Raw genomic sequence first — 21761 nt, 5'->3', positions numbered from 1 at the left:
CTAGAGGCAGATTTTTAGGGCCTTTCCTAAAAAGATTGTGCAGAAATATGTCACCTACATTTATGAAATGGACTCTTTTTTTGTGTGCGTGTGTGCATTACTAGTTAACTATTTGCCTTCACAGGCTAAAAAAAGTGAGCCGTCAATTAGGTGCCTTCATGTCACTGGATAAAACAGACAATAATTTATTTTACCATGTCTTTGGGAAAACTGTGTTATAGCCTAATCAGACAAGCATAGTTTAGAGGAATAAGCCAGTAATTGAAAGCAAACTTTTACATTCCTCACACATGTATGACGCCTTGACTCCACCCTCTGGAGCAGCCAATAAGGGCAACAAAATAATATACAACTACAACCAAACAAAAAGCAGAAAAGAACAAATAAAATGGTCTATTTTCATGCTTACCTTTGTTTCCTTACAAATGAATTCCAAAGATGCATGATCTGTTTCTCATCTTTGGTCACATCCACAAAATCATCAAGCATCTGCCGCACATTAAGATTAAGCTTCAATAGTAAATAGTGTGTTCACTACTATAGGAAATTAAAAGGACATAAAACATGCATAATTACAATTATAGTAAATTTCATTTCACCAAGCTTGCAAGCTGGCACAATTCACAACATATCAAGACACCCGAAGCATATGGAACTTGCTAGATGACAAGAAGACTATCCATGAAAAGAAACAGCACTAATGATGCAGGCAAAGATCAACAGATCTAATAAGCATACAAGAAATTGGTTTAACTGCTACACTAAAACCAATTGGTATCGAAGCCAAGGAGGGATTGTTGGGCCAAGAAGGTCAGCATCTCGTCGCGACTCTGGGACTAACCGCATGTCTTGCATAAGAAAATAAAGTTGCGCCCTCACAACCACCAATTGGTTTTAGCATAGCGGAAAGCGCTTGATCTGAAAGACCAACAGTAATGTGCCCAACCGATCTGAAGCAGCGAAAAAGATTTTTTTTTCCAATCTAGGGGGTCCAACTGGGCTGGCCTGCTGGGTTTGGTACCTAAGCCTCAGCTCAGGCCCGGCCTGTCCCAAGGTCAGGCTGGGATATCTTCAGCCGTAGGCCCAGCCAGCCTGGCTCAAGACCAAGCCAGGATCAGCCAACTTTAGACATTTCCATGATTGTGAATCTCTTCTACTCCCCCCCTGATGCAGATCCAAGCCTCCATGAGCTGAAGAAGCCCCCCCTGATCATAGGGTTTCAGTAGGAGCCTTAGACTAGTTTATACTTAGTTTATTTCAGTTCTATACTATGTTTTATTTTTATGTCTTTAATTGAACCGATTCAAATTGGTTGCATCCAATTGGTTCAATTTAAGTTGGTTCAGTTTAAGTAGAAAGCTCCTATTGGCTAGTAGGATCTTATATCCTATTGGTTGATGAGGAATCTTCTTAGTTTAAGTGTTTTAAAGTGTCTTTAAGTGTTCGGGTCAATTAGGTCTTTTTACCTTTTAAAGTTTAAGTTATTTTAAGTTAGCTACTCCCTTCCAAGACTTAGGAAGGAGAGTTTAAATTGTATTAGGATTTAGGCCCTAGGCTTCTTTATATTAATAAATCGTGGGAGAGGCTCCCCAATGATTCAGTTTTTAAAAAAATCGTCTCTTTGCTGCTGGCTATTGCTGCTGCTGTTCTCTCTTCTGAGATTGTCTTGTGAGTCATATCAAGACCCCCCCTTGTGAGTCATATCAAGGTTGAAGGACTGGTAGATCTCCAGTGACTCCTTCCATCTTGTAGATCGGGAGGTTCTTCTTCAAGCTTCTTCAAGTTGCTGCTACTACAGATCTGCAAGACCAGTAAGTTGATTTAAATTCCTGCAATTCCCCTCTTCTTCTCATCCTCCAACCCAAGCCTCCATTACCCCATTGATTCCCTTAAACCCTAGATCATCTAAGCTTCACCAAACCTTCATCCCTTATCAGAATTCAACCAAATTCAGACCACAGCCCCCTCATACCACCTCCTACACTCGACCTGAACCCTAGCCCCAACTGTTCATCAAAACCCTAATTTACCTTGTCTCTGTAAAACCCTAAAAAACCCTAATTCCTTCCTAGACCTAACCAGCCATTAGAATCATGCCATATTACAACCGAACCTTCCTCCTAGCCCCTCTAGCACTCGACCTTAGCCCCTTGCCCTAACTCCCATTAGAAACCCTAATTTCAGCCTAAATTCTAAAACCCAAAACCCAAACCCTAAAATTCTGAAATTTCAAATCCTTACCTAAACCTACCAAACCTAGCTTATTAAACTCCTTAAAACCTGCCTATTATTATCATATAAGAGTTACCACATTCCCCTAACCATAACCCTAGAATTTCCCTACTTTACATCAAATCTGCCCCATTGAGTTAGCCATTCAGCAGGTCCTGGATATTTGGTTACTAGTGGATCTATCCTCCATCTAAGACTAAATTACACCCCCCCCCAAATAGGGGCTATAAGGCCGGCATCATACTTCCATTATAGTTTAGAAAAGGGAATTTAGTATGCAGCAATTTATATTTTACATTTTACATATATGCATATAGTTAGGTGCCATAGTTGTCATGGCAGCAAGCAGGCCTAGGTGGTCAAATCGTATTATATAAATTAGGGGGGGTGTGTGTGTGTGTGTAAAACAATGAATTCTTTCCCTGTCACCTATAAATATGAGAGGGCTAATGTGTAGAATAAAAAGGATAATTACACTTAGGGGTACTTTTAAAGAAACTACATTTACCCTCACTCTTTTTTTTGGACAGCACAACAGCCTCAAAGGCTATCCAAGGAGAAAGACCCCAACAAAAGTAACAAAACAACCATCAAATGGATGATACCACAAAACAGGGGAGGGGGAGAAACAGTTACTAAAAGGGAGGATACAAAAAGGGACCAGGGGAGAGAGGAAACAAAGAAAAAAGGATGATACATCAAAATCTAGGGGGGGGGGGGGGACGGAATAAGAGGAAGATCCCAAGAATAGGCTAGATGTCTGTTTCTAATAGTTGGGCTAATGGAACATCTGGGAAGAATCTGTTTGACCTAAACAATAATGGCTTCCCAAACCTGCTGAACAGTGAGCGACAAGGATGTCCATCTTCTTTTATTTCTTTCTTTCCCACCAGATATGATGAAACACAACAGAAAAAGTCAACTTACCAAGAGTGTCGCATGAGTATTTGCCATTAAAGGTTTTCAGGATCCACCTCCATTCTTTGTCAAAAGGAAGGATAACTCTAGAATTGGGACAACACTTTCTAAGAATCCCTTTTCCAAATAGAATTAGAGAAAGGGTAAGAGAAGAATAAGTGTTCTACAATTTCCAAGGAGTTCCAACAAAGACAACAATTTGGAATTGACAGATTTCTTTGGAGAAGAAACTCTTGAGTAGGAAGTGAATTGGTCATAGCTGTCCAAATAGTCAAGCAATGTCTAGGGATTTCAGAGCTAAACCAATCCAACCTAAACCATAGAACTCTAGGGGCTTTGGATTGCTCCAAACTCTAAGCAGAAGAACAGGAAAATTTCTTCCAAGAATTAGCAACCCACTCAACCATAACCCTACAACATCTAGGTCTCAAACGGATACTAGAAAGCTTTTTCCAAACCTCAATGAAATTGAAACAATTACTAGGGTCAGGAAGCCAAGAACCATCACTTAAAATGGAAGACATCTTGGCAATCTTATCTGAGCCAGCAGCGTACCTGATTCTGTCACCATATTTAGAAATGAGAACACCATCAGGATGCCAATTATTAGGTGTTAGATTCATCATCAATAAATGTCTGAATGGAATCAGAGACCAAATACCTATATTTTAAAATCTTTCTCCAAACCCAAAAAGCATCTAGAGGGCACATGACAGTCTAGATGGAGTTAGATTTGAGGTATTTAAAATACACACAGACAACACAAGTACTTTTCTTCCTAGAAGCAACATTCCAAATAAGCTTAATGATGCTAGGAATGTTGGATTCTTTTTCCTTATGAAGCTCAAGACTACCCTCATCTTTCGGAAGACAGACCCTAGCCCAACTCATAGGATGTAGAAATCTCGAACTATCATGGTCTTTCCAACGAAAAGAGGACATAAGAGACTCAATCCTGGAATATATAGAAGCCAGGAGACCAAAAGCTCTAGAACAGTAAAATACGAATTTTGCATAACTGATCTAATAAGTTCAAGACGTCAAGATCTGATGAACTCTTCCTTGATATCTTCCTACTAGACAATGGTGTCTTCGTCTTCAAGTTCTTCTCTGAGGAATCTAAAGCTCGAGCCCTGAACGGTGCTCCGTGGCTTGTCGACTCCAAGCCTATCTTCCTCCGCCAATGGGATCCCTACATCCAGCTCCACAAGGTCGAACTCGGCTCCATTCCCTTGTGGATTACCCTGCCAGGTCTACCGTTTCACTACTGGAGTCAAGAATGCCTCAGTATTATTGGCTTTGTCCTGGGACTCCACCTCTACTCCGATGTGCGCACTCTCAAAATGGACAGACTCTCCTTCGTAAGATTTTGCGTTGATGTCTTTGTTGCTTGCCCACCACCATCCACCATCTCCATCGTGGAAGAAGATGGGTTTTGCTTTGAACAGCCTATCAAGTTTGATTGGCTTCCTCCTCACTGCCTCCACTGCAAGGTGTTTGGACACCACTCTCATGACTGCTCCGGCAAAGCTCCTCTTGTCTCCCCTGATGATGATCAAGACACTTCTGCTCACGCCCCTACAGATGCCCTGGCTCATTCGGTTCAATCTTCATCGGTCCAAGCTCCTTCATCTTTAAGACCTTCACCTATTGCCACCTCGGACACGCCTCAGTCTCTCGCCGTTCCATCTCCTAGTCGCTCTCCCAGTGTCGCCTACTACCTTCCTCCTCCCCTAACTTCTGGCCTCTCTAGAACCCCAAGCAAAGGAAGGGTAAAGGTGTGCCTCCGCCATCGACGTCGCCAATGCCACCGTGCTCCAATCTCTGAGTCTCCGTTGCGTAGGGAAGCCTCGACTCCTGTGCCTGAATCTACGCTAACAACCTCCGACGCTCCTTCTCGGTTTGCAAACCCTAATGGAACCTCAATCCTTGATCCCCATGGGCTGGCTCCTCCAGCTGCTTCAAGATCCTCAAGATCGACTGCTCCCTGCTTTAGGTCAAGTTCTCTGACGGCAGGACCTGAATCTCGGCTGATCAGCTCGCCTTGTCGCAGTGCTGAGTTCTCCACAGTTGTACCTGCTGCCAGCGAGATATCCTCTCCATGCCTGGATGCTTCGTCGCCTAGAGCTCTGCCATCTCTGGCTTCCTTGGTCGCAGATCCTAAAAGGGATCGTTTTGGTGTTATCCCCAGACGCTCCTCTCTAGCTGGGAACCTCAAGAGCACGCGATGCCATTCTGAAGTAAGGCCCTCTTTCTCCACCCCTTACGACAAAACCTCTTCAGTCCCCAGATCTCACCTTCCTCCTCTTTTACCTAACCCTTTACTTAACCTAGGGTCGCATCATAACCCTGGCCCCACAGCTCATCCTGACCGTTCTACTCCTTTGACTTCCCTAAACCCAACCCCTTCTAACCTGGCCCAACCGTTACCCAAACCTGCCCCTTCCTTTTTGACCTATAATCTCCCCATCATACCCCCCCAAAACATCTTTATCTCAGCCATACCACTAACCCAAACCGGTCCACCTCTTCCAACAACACCATCATCGGGTCTCAATACCCACCCCGACCCTCTCCCCATACCCTTTAACAATTTCTTACCCGACCACTCCCCCCCTTGTTCCAACCCCTTTTCCCTTCTCTCCGTGTTTGATGAGAGCTCCCTCCCTCCCTCCCACCCCCTTTGCTTTCCCATTGTGAGCTGGTCAGCTCCTCTGATGCCATCATCATTGCCCGTCATCGACCAACCCTTGCATACTTTCGCAGGAGGTACAAAAGTGTCCCCCCTAGGACTTCGACGCCCTTCCCCCTTTAGTGGTCCATGTCTGCTGGAATCTTTTGGAATGTCAGGGGTCTTAATTCCTTGGCCAAACATCATGAAATTAAAGCCCTTATCAAGTCTTCTCATTCATCTTTTTGCGCCCTACTTGAAACTTGTGTCCTCCAAGCTAATGCCCCTCGCATTACTGCTTCCATAGCCCCCTCTTAGTCCTTCATCTCCAACTACAACCACTCTCCTAATGGGCATATTCGGATCCTTTGGGACCCCTCCAAGATCCACATCTCTCTTTCCCACTCCTCCCCTCAATTTATTCACCTCTTCTGCTCCATCCCTAACTCCTCCCTCTCCTTCTTCCTCACAGTGGTTTATGCCTTCAACCGGGCTGCCGACCGTTCTTCCCTCTGGGATGACTTGATTCTCCTTAAAGCCAGATCTGGATCCCTTCCATGGGGGATTGGGGGTGACTTCAATGTAGTCAGATATCAATCTGAGAAAATTGGCGGTCTCCCTCTTGATTCCCTTTCTGTCAATGCTTTCAATGACTGCCTTGAGGAAGCTGGTATTGATGATCTTAGATGGTCTGGGCCCCCCCTAACTTGGTACAATCGCTGAGGGGGGCCAAACCAAATTGCTTGCAAGCTGGATCGCTTCCTCATTAATGAAGCTTGACACTCCACCCTCCTCCATTCCCATGCCAATTTTCTTCTTCAAGATCTGTCTGATCACAGCCCTTGCCACCTCCGTATTCAACAGTACTCCTCCTTTGGCCCCAAGCCCTTTAAATTTTTCGACATGTGGACATCTTATCCCCTCTACCTCCCAACCATCCTCAAAGCCTGGACCCCCTTGATTCTCGTCCCACACTTCCTCTCATTACTTTTGCCAAAAAGCTTTGTCTTACCAAATCTGCTCTCAAGTCTTGGAACTCTTCCACCTTTGGCAATATCCATTCCTGGATCTCCCTTGCCGATCTGACCTAGCCAGTGTGCAATCTCGCCTTCAATCGGATCCGCTCAATCCCTCGCTCGCTGCTGAGAAAAAGAAGCCTTCTGAAGAACTCTCTTACCTTGCCTCCAATGAAAGTTTTCTCCACCAAAAATCCCGTATTAAGTGGCTGGAGCTTGGAGATTCAAACACGGCTTTCTTCCACCGTTCCTTAAAAGCCAGATTAAGCTCCAATTCCATCACCTTACTCATTGCATGTGATGGATCCCAACTCTCCTCTGTCCTCGACATCAAGTCTGAGGTTGTCTCCTTTTTCACCTCCCTCTTTAATCCCCCCTCCCCCCTGGCTTAATCAACAAATTTGCTCCCTCCTCCTTGGCTAGCTCCCTCCTTGCCCTCCCTTCAGACGATGAGATCTCCAAAGCCATCCTCTCCCATAAATCCAACAAGGCCCCGGGCCTTGATGGGTTCAACATGGGTTTCTTCCTTAGCTGCTGGGATCTTATCAAAGAGGATCTCTTCAAAGCCATCCACAACTTCTTCTTTGATCCTAGTCAGCTTGCCTAGGTCAATTAGACTTTTCTCTGCCTCATCCCTAAAAAAGATGGAGCCTCCTCTCTGTCTGAATTTCGGCCTATTTCTCTCTGCAATCTTCTTTACAAGTTCATTGCAAAGATCTTGGCTAACCGTATTCAACTTGTTATCCCTTCCTTAGTTAGCTCAAACCAATCGACTTTCATCTTTGGTAGAAGCATTGCGGACAATCTCATTCTCTGCTTTGAAATTGTGCGCGGCTTTGATCAAAAATCCCATTCGCCTGCTGCCCTTATGAAGATTGACCTGCACAAAGCTTTTGATTCCCTCTGATGGGACTTCATCTGTGATGTGCTTGCCCAAATGGGCTTCCCCCCGGCTTTTATCAGATGGATCTATGCCTGCATCTCCTCCCCCTCTTTCTCTGTCATTGTTAACGGCTCCCCGGCAGGTTTCTTCCACTCTCAAGTCAGGATCCGTCAAGGCTGCCCCACTCTCCCTTCCTCTTCTCTCTGGCCCTGGAAGTCCTCTCGAGGAGCATAACAGACCTCCACCTCATCTCCCCTATTCCCAAGTGTAAGCACCTCAATCTTACCCACTTGGCTTTTGCGGATGATTTAATGATCTTTTCCAAGGCCTCCCCCTCTTCTATCTCTGCCATCATGTCTTCCCTTCATCTCTTCGAGAGTCTTTCTGGCCTCCGAATCAACCTCCTTAAATCCAAGCTCTTTCTCTCCGGGATCTCGAATTCTGATAAAGACTACCTTCTGCGCTTAATGGGTTTTTCCCTGGGCTCCCTTCCAGTGAAGTACCTTGGCCTCCCCCTCATCCCTGCTTGGCTCTCTAGCTACCACTACACCCCCATGCTTGACAATATCCGCAAACGCCTTTAACTTTGGAAAGGCAAGCTCTTATCCTATGCGGGTAGGCTCGAATGCATTAGATCGGTCCTCCAATCTTCCTACATTTATTGGTGTGGTATCTTTGGCCTCCCTAAATCCACCATCAAAGCCATAAAGAACCTTTTTTGTGCTTTCCTTTGGAAAGGGAAGGAAACTTCCAAATTCCTCCACCCAATTAGCTGGAAATCTAGTTGCCTTTCCAAATCTGAAGGTGGCCTTGGCATCCGCCATATCCGTCACTCCAATACGGCTGGAATTCTAAAGCTTATTTGGAAAATATCCTCTAAGCATGACTCCATTTGGGTTCATTGGGTCTACTCCCATCTCCTCAAGAACGACTCCATTTGGACCGTCCCCACTCCTTCTGATTCTTTCTGGGTCTAGCGCAAGATCTTCCTCCTCCGCCCTCTGTCTCTTATAGCCACCTCCTCCTCTATTGCTGATGGACCCTCCATCTCTCTCTGGCTTGACCTTAGTTAGTAAAGTCGCGTATCATACGCGTATTATACGCGTTCCTGTATTTTTAAACGTATAATACTCCCGTCCCCGTATTTTCCCGTATTTTTATAAAAAAACGCGTTTTTTAAGCAAGCACGTATTATACTCGAATAATACACGTATTATACGTTTTTTTTATAAAAAAAAAATTATCCAAAAGATTAGAATTTAGGGAAACGATTTCACTTTCCCTTTCGTCCCTTTCGATTTGCGTTGAACATCCAACCGTAGCAGGCAAAAGTAGCCGCCCTCCATCTCCAATCATCCTCGCCATCTCCGTTCAACAAAGCGGCACTTAAGTCTTGTACTCTCCTCTTGTTTCTCTGGTCTTTCAACTTGCTCATGTCATTTTCAGACAATCTACATTCATTTCTTGTAGATTATTGATATTTTGGTATGTTAAATGATAATCTTAGAGATGTTATATAGCATATTATATTATTGTGTTTATTTTAGTTAATAAAATCATGATATTATTTTGTTTATTAGGTGGTGAATGCATGTTATATAATGAATATATGCCCGTTTTTTTTAAACTATTATTGCCGTCTATGCCGTATTATATCCGTATTAAACGCGTACCGTATTATTACCGTATGCATTTTATGAAGCCGGATTTTTGAAAAGTATTATTACCGTCTAATCCGTTTAACTGCCGTACGTATCCGTTCCCGTTCAATTGCCGTTCCCGAACTTACTAACTAAGGGCTTGACCCCTGGCACCCTAATGGGATCCTCTACAACTTCTTTGGGGCTAGATCTATCTACTCCACCGTCATCACCAAGTCCGCTCCTCTTTCCTCCATTATCTCTCACGGCTCCTGGTCCACCCTCCCCCCTGCCCCTCACTCTCTCCCTGATCTGGCCTTCCCTCCCCCCTTCCCTCCCCCCCTCTCGATCGGACAAGGTTATTTGGCTCCCCTCCCCCACCGGCCTTTTTAGCTTTAGATCCGTTTGGAACTTTGTTAGATATTAGGCCCCTATTGTACTTTGGCATAAGCTGGTTTGGTTCAAAGGCCACACCCCTCGCCATAGCTTTTTAGCCTGGAGAACCCTAAACCTCTGCCTCCCCACCTAAGCCTTCCTCCTTCAACGTAGTACCCAGTCTCCCCTTCTTGCATCCTCTGTTGGAACGGTTTTGAAGACATTGACCACCTTTTCTTTGCTTGCCCATTTTCTTCTACCATCTGGCAGAAAGCTCTTTCTTCTATTTGGCCTCGTAGCTGGAGACCCCTCCCCTTCGCTAGAGAATGGCTCTAGACGGTCATGACCTTCCCTGGATGTTCTATCTGCGACATTGTTGGTAAGCTTGTGTTTGGTGCTGCCCTATACCATATCTGGATGGAGAAGAACCTTAGAAGATGGACCTCCAATTCTCGGTCCTATGATCAGATTTGGAAAGCCATCTCTCTGGATGTTTCCTCTAAGTTGTCTCTTCTCCTCCATAAGGCCTTTTGTGACTCCCTAAGGAACAGGCATATTGTTGTTTCCTGGGGTTTAGATAGTGCGCTTTTACGGCCCCACTCTCTTTCTTAGTTTGGTTTGGGGCTTTTTTTCCCCCCCGCTTTCCCCTTGTGTATCCCCCCCCCTCTCTTTTCCTCGCTTTGGTAATATATTTTTTATCCACCAAAAAAAAAAAGTTCAAGACGCCACGCAAAAGAGAGTAATTTACTCTTCCACAATTTAAGTTTCTAACGAAGCCTATCAAAAATAGGAGAGTACTGATGGGAAAAAAGCTTGGAAGAAATCAATGGTAGTCTAAAGTAGTTAACAGGAAGATGAACCTCAGGGAAGCCCAAAAGTTCAGTCAACAGATCCTCCAAATCCTCAGAAATACCTCCAAAAAACGAAAGGGATTTATTGGGATTAATGGAGAGACCAGACATCACGTTTAAAATAAAATGTTTGTGATACCCTTTTTCATATTTCCAGCTTTGCCCTCTACCCCCCATAAACTGCCTCTTTGCCCCCTCACGAACGGCCTCCCTCTCCCCCGCGGTGACTCCCCAGCACTTCCTATCTCTCCCCCCTCCCGACCTCTGCATCTCCCTCCCCGCCCTTCTACTTTGCATCCCCCTACCTCTGCATACCCCTCCCCGCTCTCTCTTCTGCTGCGAACCCCACAGACACTACATCCCTCAAATCGAACTACCCTTGTTACAGCAAGACATTACTCTTCTTCACGAATTCCTCCATCTGAACTTTACAATCTTCATCCCATCTTCATGCATAGCATGCCCAATGGAAGTGATGCCGAAACCAATCCCAATACCATGGAAAGCACCTCATGATTCTATAAAAGTAAAGATATGCAGATGAACTGAACCAGTCTTTCATTTCTTTATTTGTTTCGTTTTTTTTTTGGAGTTATGTTCCTTTTGACTTATAATTCTGTGAATCCCTTTCCTAAGATTAATTCCTTCTCTCACAGCAGTCCTAGGCACTGTACTATGTTTCTCCGTGTGTTGGTCCAGTCAAACCTCGCATCTTAGTCGTCTCACTCCCCCACACTTGGGGAGCAAAGGTAAGACTTCTTCTTGCCTTTTTCTTTGTGTAAGTTTTTTTGTATTATTTTTATTTTTGGTTTCTTCTGCTGACTTGTCCGGCCGTATGTACTTTGTGTTGATTCTTTCAAATCTGTTCTCTTGTCAAAATTGAAGTGAAAAAATAAGAGAACACAAACGCCTCGATGTGTATGTATGCACACGGTAGTAGCTCCAATCTGACCTTTGATTAGAAGGAAGCAATCATCCAACAAGTCCTTAATATCCTCGTGAATGATCAGCAGCAGATCTGACTGTGGAGAGACCTCAGGTTGATAGTTGATGTACCCAGCTTTAGCAGATGACTTCTAAACAGGCCGAGGCACATACAAAGATTGAGAATGGATTAATGACGAACGTTTAATTTTTAGTAAGCCAAAAGCAGAAGGTAGATAGCATAGTTGTCAAGGCGTCGCCTTGATTTTTTACACTCACCAACTCCTTGGGCCACCTAACCGCCGTGACAACTATGGTAGATAGCAATGGCCACTACATATCTGAGGGGGCAACTGCCGCCGAACACTGATAGGGCCTGACGAGATAAACGTTGTGAGGACAAAGCACCAAGAGGAAAAAATGTGTCAACAGATTCCGGCAGATTCACCAGCCAGAAAGTTGCTTTGTCATTGGATTCCAGCAAGTTCACCGATCAAACTGCAGCATTGGGTGCTGAGGAAGATAGGCCAGAGAAGAGACCAAAAATTACATCTGGGTAAAATTGGAAATTTAAAAAGAGAAGGTAGCCCAAACATAATATTAATGCAACATAAGGTACCCTAGTCATAGTTTCTATAAACATTAGGTACCCCCAGATGTAATTTATCCCAAAAATATGAACTTCTTTACTAAAATTAAAAAGATTAAGGTCATTCGGAAGTGGCAATTGCAGTGTCTGTTCCTCTCCTCGATACCGGACAATGACGGGAGACCACCTCAATGGTCCGGAAGACTGAAAGCAAGAAACTGAGAACAGGTAAGTAGCTTCTCCACCTTCTTCTTCTCCTACTCTTCTTGTATCAGCGGTCACTGTTGCGATGGTGTCTTTGGTACAGTGAGAGAAGGGCTGCGATGGCAGCCTTCTTCTTCTTACACCTCTTCTCCTGCTGCAGTTGTAGCAGCTGCCGGTTAATTTGAGGAGGGGGGGGGGGGGGAGGAGGCAGTATGCTGCTGCTTCCAATTTCCCTTCTTGTTCCCTATTTTCTTTACTTTTCTCTACATTTCCTCTCTTTCTCCTTGGCCACTCCATTTCCTCCCTCTTTTCCCACTAATTTGTATCTAGGATCCTTGAACAATATGGCAACTGGCCGCTTAAAGGTTCAAGAACCGCCCAGCCGTCTAAGAGGTGCCTTAACAATGCTAGGCAGCAAATTAATGATTTATATTGTATGCAAAATATAATAGCTAAACAATGGTCTATAAAAGGTAAATATAAGCCCAGGCCCCCAAATTTTCAGGTGGGCTCGCGCTTTTGAGAATATCTTCAACAAAAATAAAAAGAAAAAGAAAACATCGAAAACAGAGCAGAAGAATATATAGATAGTAGGTTTTATATCTTGTTTTAATAATCAAAATCAAGAAAATATGACAACAAAAATAATTTAAGAAATTCTATATTAAAAGATGAAGTAAAATAGCAGATAAGAAAAAATTGATAGTACAAAGAGGGAGAAAACAGGGGGTCCAATAGGGAACACAGAAAGAAAACTGGAAATTATTACTCAACTGAGAGAGAAAGAGAGAGAGAGAGAGAGAGAGTTCAGCCAAAGCTGACCCATGCAAGAAGCTAACTACCTAACCACAAATCAAATACAACTCAATACTGCAAGGGGGGGGGTACATCAGTGTTTATGGACCCAAAACAAAAAAATATAAAATAATATACTTTTGGAATAAGGACAACTGAGAATCCTAACATCAGAAATTAACTCTTTGACTAACAAAACTAAAACTAACTAAAACCCCAAACTACTATATATAAATCCACTTATATAAATAAATAAAGGGCAAATACTTCCCCATTTGATCTACTAATAAGATCCACAACAAATATAAATGAAATTACATTTAATGCCCCTGATTTTGCATAAATCAACCCTATACTAATTGGAGCAAAATCTGACAATCCAATACTGATATTAGGATGCTTCTGAATTAGATAGAGGCTATTAGAGGGTTTAAAATCTCTCCCCCAAACAAAATAAATAACAGAAGTTCCCAAAAGGTAAGATGGCAAAAAGACAAGAGTTTGACAGCACAGGGATCAGAATTGAAGCCCCTTCAAGGAATTAAAGGTCATTTGAATAAGAGAGAGAGAGATTAGTGTGGATCTGGGTTTCAAAACCCTAAATGGATTCGCTAATGGGCCCACACAAGTATTAAACAGCTCAAATATAAGAGGTGATGACAATTCTGTAAAATATTGGAATTATAAAGGAGAATGGCAATCTGGTAAATAAAGTGAACAATAAAGCTTTCCTTATAAAAAGAGATAATGCTTTGGGAACAATATGGATTCAAATTGTTAATTAAAGGTAATTCTGAAAACTAATAAAAGAAGGGGAAATTTAATAAAATAATTAATGACTAGAAGGCTAAATTGTAATAACCAGAAATTAGGTCATAAGCAATAGAAGAAAACCTTTCTTCTTCTTCTCGATAGAACACCAGGGCGGGAAACAGTGGCAATACGAAGGAGTTTTCTCCTTCGTTAGAACTCTGACAATTCTGCAACTTTGGGCCAGATTTTCCACCTGAAGCGCAGTTGATTTGAAGTGGTAGCCACCAGAAACAGCTACTAACAACTTCAAGAAGAATTCCATAAATTGCAGGTAGCAGTAGGAGAGGAAAAATGATTTGTTTGCAAAGCTCTAACTCAGGGCAAGAAATAGATTAGGGCTCAATACTCTCGGGTTCAGATCGCCCAGTACATGTGGTCTTACGATTAGAAGATAGGGGGAAACGAGGGAGGAGAGATGGAGATTAGTTCTAGTTGAAAAGAATAGATTTTGGCTTGCCTAGATTGAAAGAGGCCAGGCTTTATTTATAGAGAGATAAAGGGGATTACATAAAAGGTATAATGGGTAAGAAATGAGTCAGCACTCTTATCCTCCTAAACATACAATGAACCTACACACCCATACATCGAACTCCTTACGGCTGTGACTCCCCAGAGTTGCAGCAATACCTCTCTCCACTTTCTCTCTTCTTCTCCTTTTACTATTTAAAGTACCATTTCCATGATACATTACACATGGATTGGATTTTTCCTCTGGATGTGGGAGTTGGTTTGACTATGGCATTATGCCCCAGGTTTTCAGAGGGAAGTTTTTGTCGAAAAATTCTTTTGAACACTTCTTTGGTGTATTTGAAATAAATAGAACGACAGCGCTTTCACAATAGTATACGGAAGGAATTGCGGTAGCGATTGGCTGCACTATTAACTATCCATTGGACTAAGATAGAGAACTGTTTTAGATATTCCTCTAGGGATGTTGTTCAAGGAACAGGAAACCTAGATTTTTTTCAAGGGTGAAGGATGGGAGACACTGGTGCTTATGTGGCAGCTACCCCCTGATGAAGTAGTTAAGTTAAATTTTTTAGTTTTCACAGTTCACTTGCAAATCCAGGCCCATCTGGGTCTGGTGGATCCTTGAGATCGTCTTCTGGTTAGGTTTCTGGAGCTCATACTGGACCAAACGCAGAACAGAACTCTGGTTTGGGGAGACTTGCTTGTTGGTTTATGTGTGCAACCTTGAGCCTTGAGGTCAAAGGTTCAAGGCTTGGTCGAGAATCATTTAAACTTCAGAGAAATGTTGTCTTTTAAATATGGTTTGGAACTTCATAAAAATTATGACAATAAATATGGAGGGAGAATGTCCAAATAATATTGGCAGATATCTAGTCAATTTGCAGGGCCTAGGAGGTTTGCACATATCAGCAGATCCTTTTGGCTCATTGCCTCTAGGCTGCATTGCTCTTTCTAGAGGAACCCTAGGGTGATGAATGTCAGAACGAGACAGCTGACAAGTTGGCTATGCAAGAAGTCCTCCAATCAAGGATGCTTATGGGACCAGTATTCTATTGTGATGGCTGGGCCTTTGCAAGGGCAGGTTTCTTTATAAGTTTTTTTTTTTTTTTTTTTCGGATGAATAAATAAATTCGTTACCAAAGAAAGAAAGGGGAGGGCGGGGGGAGAGAGAGAGAGTGTGTACAAGGGCACAAAGCCACAAACAAATTACAAGGCCCTACCTGAGAGGAGGCTAGGCCTGTAAAAATCAAAAGTCAACATTGGCATAAAGACAGAGAAGGAAGCCCAAGAAAATACAAAAGCCCACAAGAGCAAAGAAGCCCAAAAGAAAGAGAAGGGCAGCCAAGTCAATTCCAGGTAGGGAACCACAAACCCTAAACCAACTATCTCAGCAAAACATCGACCAGCCACCAAGATAATGAATACAATTTATGGCTTTTCTTCCTGTTGGAGTATTGTTATATCTGTATGTATTCAATATTTCAATTCGTTGGCACATGTAAAAAAATGCAGAATAAAACTGGAAGAATCACTCTTGAGAAGTCTGATCAATGGCAGAAACAGTCAACGTTGTCATCTAACAGAACTTCAGATAAATTATAGAAGAGGACAGAAATGGAAAAAATAAATAAGATAGAATCACCACAAATACCCTTATATCTTCAAGATCTGCAATGTCATCATCAACTTCATCCTCACTATCTCGATCAGACAATACTTGATCCAATTCCATTGGCTTCATGCATAAAACAGTCGATAATTCAAAGTAGGTTAGTACATAATTCCAAACAAGCAAGCATGGCAGAAAAGAAAATGCAATGGTCATAGTATAAAATCTAGAAAAACTGTGCAAAAATGACTCCAAATTTTTCCAGTTAGGTGAAACAGACCAAGGTGGAACTATCATATAAGTCTAACAGCTAGAGAAAACACTCATTCACCAGCCATTTCCCAGGACTGCAGATAGATGGAAAGCCAAGCATCAAAAATTGCATTTACAACAGAATTTGATAAAAGTTATGCAAAAAGAAAGTAAAAGTGACTCGAAAGAGTCAGAACCAGTAATGGTAACCATAGTTATTAAACAATTCACTGAATCTCTTGCAACAAACGATTTACTCATTTGGTTACAAATGCGGATCCGGGGTTCGAAACCCTAATTGGATCACTTACAGGCCCACCCAAGTAACACAAGTCCAAAAAATAAAAGAGCAATGGCAATCTTGTAATAACTAGAATTTTATAAGGGCTGTTAGTTAAGTACAGAAGAACGGGACGCAAAGGGAATTACTATTTATTAACTAGGGACAAACTTTGAAGCAAATATAAGGTATGGGACATGGGGGATTAAAAGCTGAAGGAAAGGGTATACTTGGCAATAAAGCAATAAATGCCAAATAAATTAAAGGGCGGAGCAATCGTAAAGAAGGAAGAGTCATGTTCTTCCTTGAGACTTCCTCTTCAGCGGTAAAACCAGCCTAGATCTTGGATGATCGAGCTCACCTAATCAACTTCTGTTGGGCTCAAGATTTCAGGCAAAGGTTTCTACTCCAAAGCCCTACGGAATGCATGCCTTAATGGTGTCAAAGATGCACAACTGAGAGAGAACCAAACTTCTGAAAGTGACTCTGGCGGTAACTGTAGTTCAGTCTGAAACTTTTACTGGAATCTCAACATAAAAGAGGGCTTTTGGAATGAGATTCAAGGGCTTGAGTCGCTCTAGGGCGGACACTTCACGCCTAAAATCTTAGGCTGAAAGAACCATTATCCAGGGAGTTCGTAGGTGATGAATAGGACTGCAAGTGTCACCCACGGCAGGACCAAAGAGCGAAACAGAATAGGAAAAGGTAGAAAAAAAGATAAGAACAAAGACAGAAGAAAATAACAGATCGACGAGGGGAGAGAAGAAGATATGAGAGAGAAGGAAGAAGAGGTCTCACAACCAGATTCGTACCATCCTAGTAACAAATCGATCAAAACTTTAATTCCATAATCTACCATTCCATCGTCAGTAACACATCTATTTATAATACCCAAACATAAAGACTCCTAATTACTTCCTAACATGGAAAGAGATCTCGGTCAAAACCACCGAGATATCTCGGTTTCATAAGAAACTGAAACGGGTTAAGGTGGGGGTTTAACAGGGTTTTGGTTGGTTTCGACTGGTTTTGACCATATTTCACTAGTTTCAACCTGAACACCTATAAAGTGTCATGTATCCCCATCAAAACTTGAGGAAACCTTGCTGGAAACCAGGACAAGCACTTATTTATGCTAGAAACCAGGACAGACACTTATTTATGCCTAATATCATTTGGTATTTCATTTACTTGAGATATTATTCATAGATAAGCAAATACCTCCTATTTGAATCCAATAAAATAATTAAAAATCGAATTCCAAAAGGATAAAAAGTCAACCCCCCAGTTCAATAACAGAAACTGGATTTTCGGCGGTAGGTGAAATTTTCAATTTTCTAATGCTGGGGTTTTTCTCAAAAAATCTAAAAATTTCTTAAATCTTAATATGGTACAACATTGCTAAAAACCAAAAGTGCGGTAAGATATTCATTTGTTTTGATGTCTAAAATTTGCTGTCATTCAGAGTGATTTTAAACAGCATTCGCACACACCAAATTAAGTTTGACCGGAACATAACTCCTTCAATATAAATAAGATTTAAGCAATCCTGGATTTGCTGGAAAGCTTTCAAAACAAATCCAAGATTGCTTAAATCTAATTTATATAGAAAGACTTATGTTCCGGTCAAACCTAAGGTATGCGTTAATGCTATCAAAATCGGTCAAAATGAAAATATTTTTTTTAGGTATCAAAACAAATGAATATTTTACCGCACTTTTGGTTTTTAGCAATGTTCTACCATATTAAGATTTAAGAAATTTTTAGATTTGAGAAAAAACCCAGCATTAGAAAGTTTAAAATATCACCAACCGTCGAAAATCCAGTTTTTGTTCTTGAACTTGGGGGTTGACTTTTTATCCTTTTGGAATTCGATTTTTTAACAATTTTATTGGATTCAAATAGGGGGGTATTTTCTTATTTATGAATAATATCTTAAGTAAAAACATTTACTTAAATGATATTAGGCATAAATAAGTATCTATCTTGGTTTCCAGCCAATGTCCAACAACAATATACACTACCAAACTTGGGTCAAAAACCGCAAGTACCATTTTGAGTGTTTTTTTTTTTTTGGGGGGGGGGGGGAAATAGTTCATGCATTGTGTATAGAATGTCAAAAATAGGCTCATTACAAAAAAATCAGATAAAAAAACAAGCATTTCTAGGCCTTGAAACCACCAACTCGTATTGGTTGGGGAAAAATCATAGGCTTCAACCAGTTTCAACCATATCTAGGTTTTTGACTGGTCAAAACCCGAGTCTTAGAACCTTGCTTCCTAAAACCTAGGCTCACAAAAATAGAAACTCAATAAAACTCAAATTGGAAATTTCCCTACATGTCTAATAGCTACCCAAAAAAAATAAATCCTAAATATCATAGTGAACCTAAACACCTACTTGGGCCCAGTTCGTCTTCAAATTGGCTGCCCAACGGGTTTAGCCCGGTCCAAGAAATTGCCCCTGCATCAGTTTCCTTTCAGAATTTTCGGCTTTCTTTTGTTTTTTACTTCCATTTATTCAAACTTTTTTGCTCACATAATCCAAACACACAGGCAGAATCAGCCATCACATCACAATGACTAAGATAGGATAGAGCACCGAATATGATGCACGTAGGGGTCTGAGAAGACCAAATTAGCCGTGGATGAACCAATCAGTAAAATAATATTTTATTTTCAATAAACCTGCTAATGAACAATAACTTTTAAGAGATCATATTTAATAAATAAAAAGTGTAGGAAATTCTTGATCTAAGGACCCTCCTTAACAACAGAAATAAAAGTTTAGAACGATACCTAAAGAATAATAAAATTGCCTAAAGCTACGGCTGGCAGAACTTTAGTGGCATGTAACAAATATGAAACCCATACCACTAGAGTTTTATCTGGTAGGGGATTAAACTATAGAAATTTTAGAAGCAAATGAGTTTTGAGAATCATAGGGCTTGGGTCTAAACCTGACTATGTCCAGGTCTGAAACTCTCAGATTTTGAATTTTAAAATTCAACCAATGATAGCAGCAGCACTAATATTTCAAATACTTGACCGAGGCTAAATTCCGTTAGCACAACAAATGACTCATACGCAGAAGATAAATTCAGAGAAGAACCTATAAACCAACAAAACAGAGGTAGCAAACCAGCAATAAAAGCAGCAACTTGATATCACTATAGCAGCAAAAGTAAATGACAAAGCCAAGAAAATAGAGGAACTGAAGTCACCAACTAACTATTCAATCAATATCAAAACCAATATTAAAGTTTTGATAACTCTCTTAACTTATTTACAAGAAGATGTAAGAAAACTCTCTTAGAACTAAACAACTTAATCCCATTAATCTTTCACTTTTTTGAAACTAGTCCCTCTCTAATTAGATAACAAAAACTAGCACAAAAGACCTCCTACCTATTGTCTAACTTCAACCAATGAACAGAACATATAAACATAAGGCCCAGTCACAAGAAAAGCCCTCAATTAAGCTCAATCTAGGAAAACCCTAATAACAAATAATTAATATTAAAAAATCCACTAGTTGATTACTGAGACATAGACTGATGAAAGTTAATTCAATTTTACTGCATAAAGTCCCATGATTTCTTTTGGGCAACCGGCAAATGCTTGCTTATTACTTATTAGAGGCACAGATGCATCATGGAGCCACCTTTGACGATGCCCCCTACATCAGATCATGGTTTGAATCATCAATCATGCTAATACTCTATGAATACAAAATCTAACAAAAAGATGGGTATAAAGGAACTGTGCCTCAGTAGTAGACAACACATCATTGCCTTGCACATGGTACTGCTTCATTAAAAGTAAGCCCAAATAGTTGGGTTGCTTCATTTGAGCAAACAAAGCGTACACTTTGTTCATTAGACTACTTGAAGGAATTCCCTTTGGTTCAAACACCGCATGTACCATAATCTTTCACAATGATTAGGCTTTGCTATCTTACACTAGTAATTTAACATAGTAATGTGCTGCAATTCTTATACTAGGCAAATCTTATCAGGCCATTTCAATATCTTTAGTGGCATCATACATTATTTCTTAGTATTTTTATACTCATTATATATTACCTTTTAAAAATCATGCTACACATGAGGCGCATACCATGACTTTCGGGGTGAAATTGGACCAGGAGTGGCCTGAGTCTTTCAAGGCCTAGGCCCAGGCCCAGCCCAGGGTACCTAAGCCTTTGCCTGGGCCTAGCCCAGCCTGAAGTCGAGCTGGCATAGCCTCAGCCTGAGAGCAGCCCGCCAGGCTTCAGGCCAGACCAGACTAGGCCCAAACTTTCAGCGAAGGCTGGAATCTGTATTTAACTATGAAGTTCCACTTGTGAACCAAGGTGCTTAGTGCCACTATGAATTTTTACTTGTGAACCAAGGTTCTTAGCAAGCCTGATAGTTTGCAATTCACTTAATTCTAGGGATGTAAACAGCTCGGATTAGGCTCGGATAGTGCTATATCCGCATCCGCATCCGATAAGCTTTCAGACGGATTCGGATAATGCTAAACGGATACGGATCGGATATTTTATCTGTTTACATGTAAATATAGCTTTTTAGATAGCTATAGCCTATCCGTATCCGCATCCGTTTAGCTTTCGGACGGATTCAGATAGTGCTAAACGGATACGGAAACGGATTTCGGCTATTCATTTATACCCCTACTTAATTCTCTCAGAATACTTCATGAGTCAAGTCTCAAGCCCTTCATTTTCAGCACCACTTTTAGAAAAAGGATATACCCAGTGCACGGGGTTCCAACCACTGCGTGGTCTGGGGAGGGTCATAATGTACGCAGCCTTAGCTCCGCTTCCCAGAGAGGCTGCTTCCCGACTCAAGCGCATGACCACTAGATCGCAATGGAGCAACCTTACCATTGCACTGACACCTTGCCCTCTTTGAGCACCACTTTCCTATATCATAGTTCAAGAACTCGTTGAGATCTCGGTAATATCTTTCTTTTTGAAAACAGCAAGACGAGACTTAAGGCGAAATGAAATATTACCCCAACACGGTGGAGTCGAGATTTCGGTTCGACCGAGATTTGGACCAAAGTTACCTTTAAAATGCACATATTTCGACCGAGACAGTCTCTAGAACTTGACAGAGAAATGTGCATTTGACCTAATTTTTGAGGAATTTCAACAGTGGTGTATGATAGAGATATATGTAATATGTTAAGATTGATGTATTGTACACTTTTACATTTGTAATGTTTATTTAAG

General features: G+C 41.5%; 1 protein-coding gene across 4 annotated transcripts in view; it reads right to left on the bottom strand.

Annotated features, from left to right (window-relative positions):
• The window catches only part of LOC122656108 (polycomb group protein EMF2B-like), a 101114-nt gene that overhangs the window by 13197 nt on the left and 66156 nt on the right, over positions 1 to 21761 (bottom strand). For 3 of the 4 annotated variants that reach the window (XM_043850553.1, XM_043850554.1, XM_043850555.1), the window contains 2 exons: positions 16034 to 16117; positions 410 to 489 (listed from right to left, as the gene is read on the bottom strand). In XM_043850553.1, coding sequence (XP_043706488.1) covers positions 410 to 489; positions 16034 to 16117 — 164 coding nt within the window. Of the gene's footprint in view, positions 1 to 405; positions 490 to 16033; positions 16118 to 21761 lie in introns of those variants that run through there. The other variant, XR_006332041.1, reaches the window with a different exon arrangement.

Source organism: Telopea speciosissima, chromosome 3, assembly GCF_018873765.1.
Source record: "Telopea speciosissima isolate NSW1024214 ecotype Mountain lineage chromosome 3, Tspe_v1, whole genome shotgun sequence".
NCBI lineage: Eukaryota > Viridiplantae > Streptophyta > Magnoliopsida > Proteales > Proteaceae > Telopea > Telopea speciosissima.
Note: the sequence above shows the minus strand (reverse complement) of the source record. Positions and strands in the feature narration are given on the sequence as shown.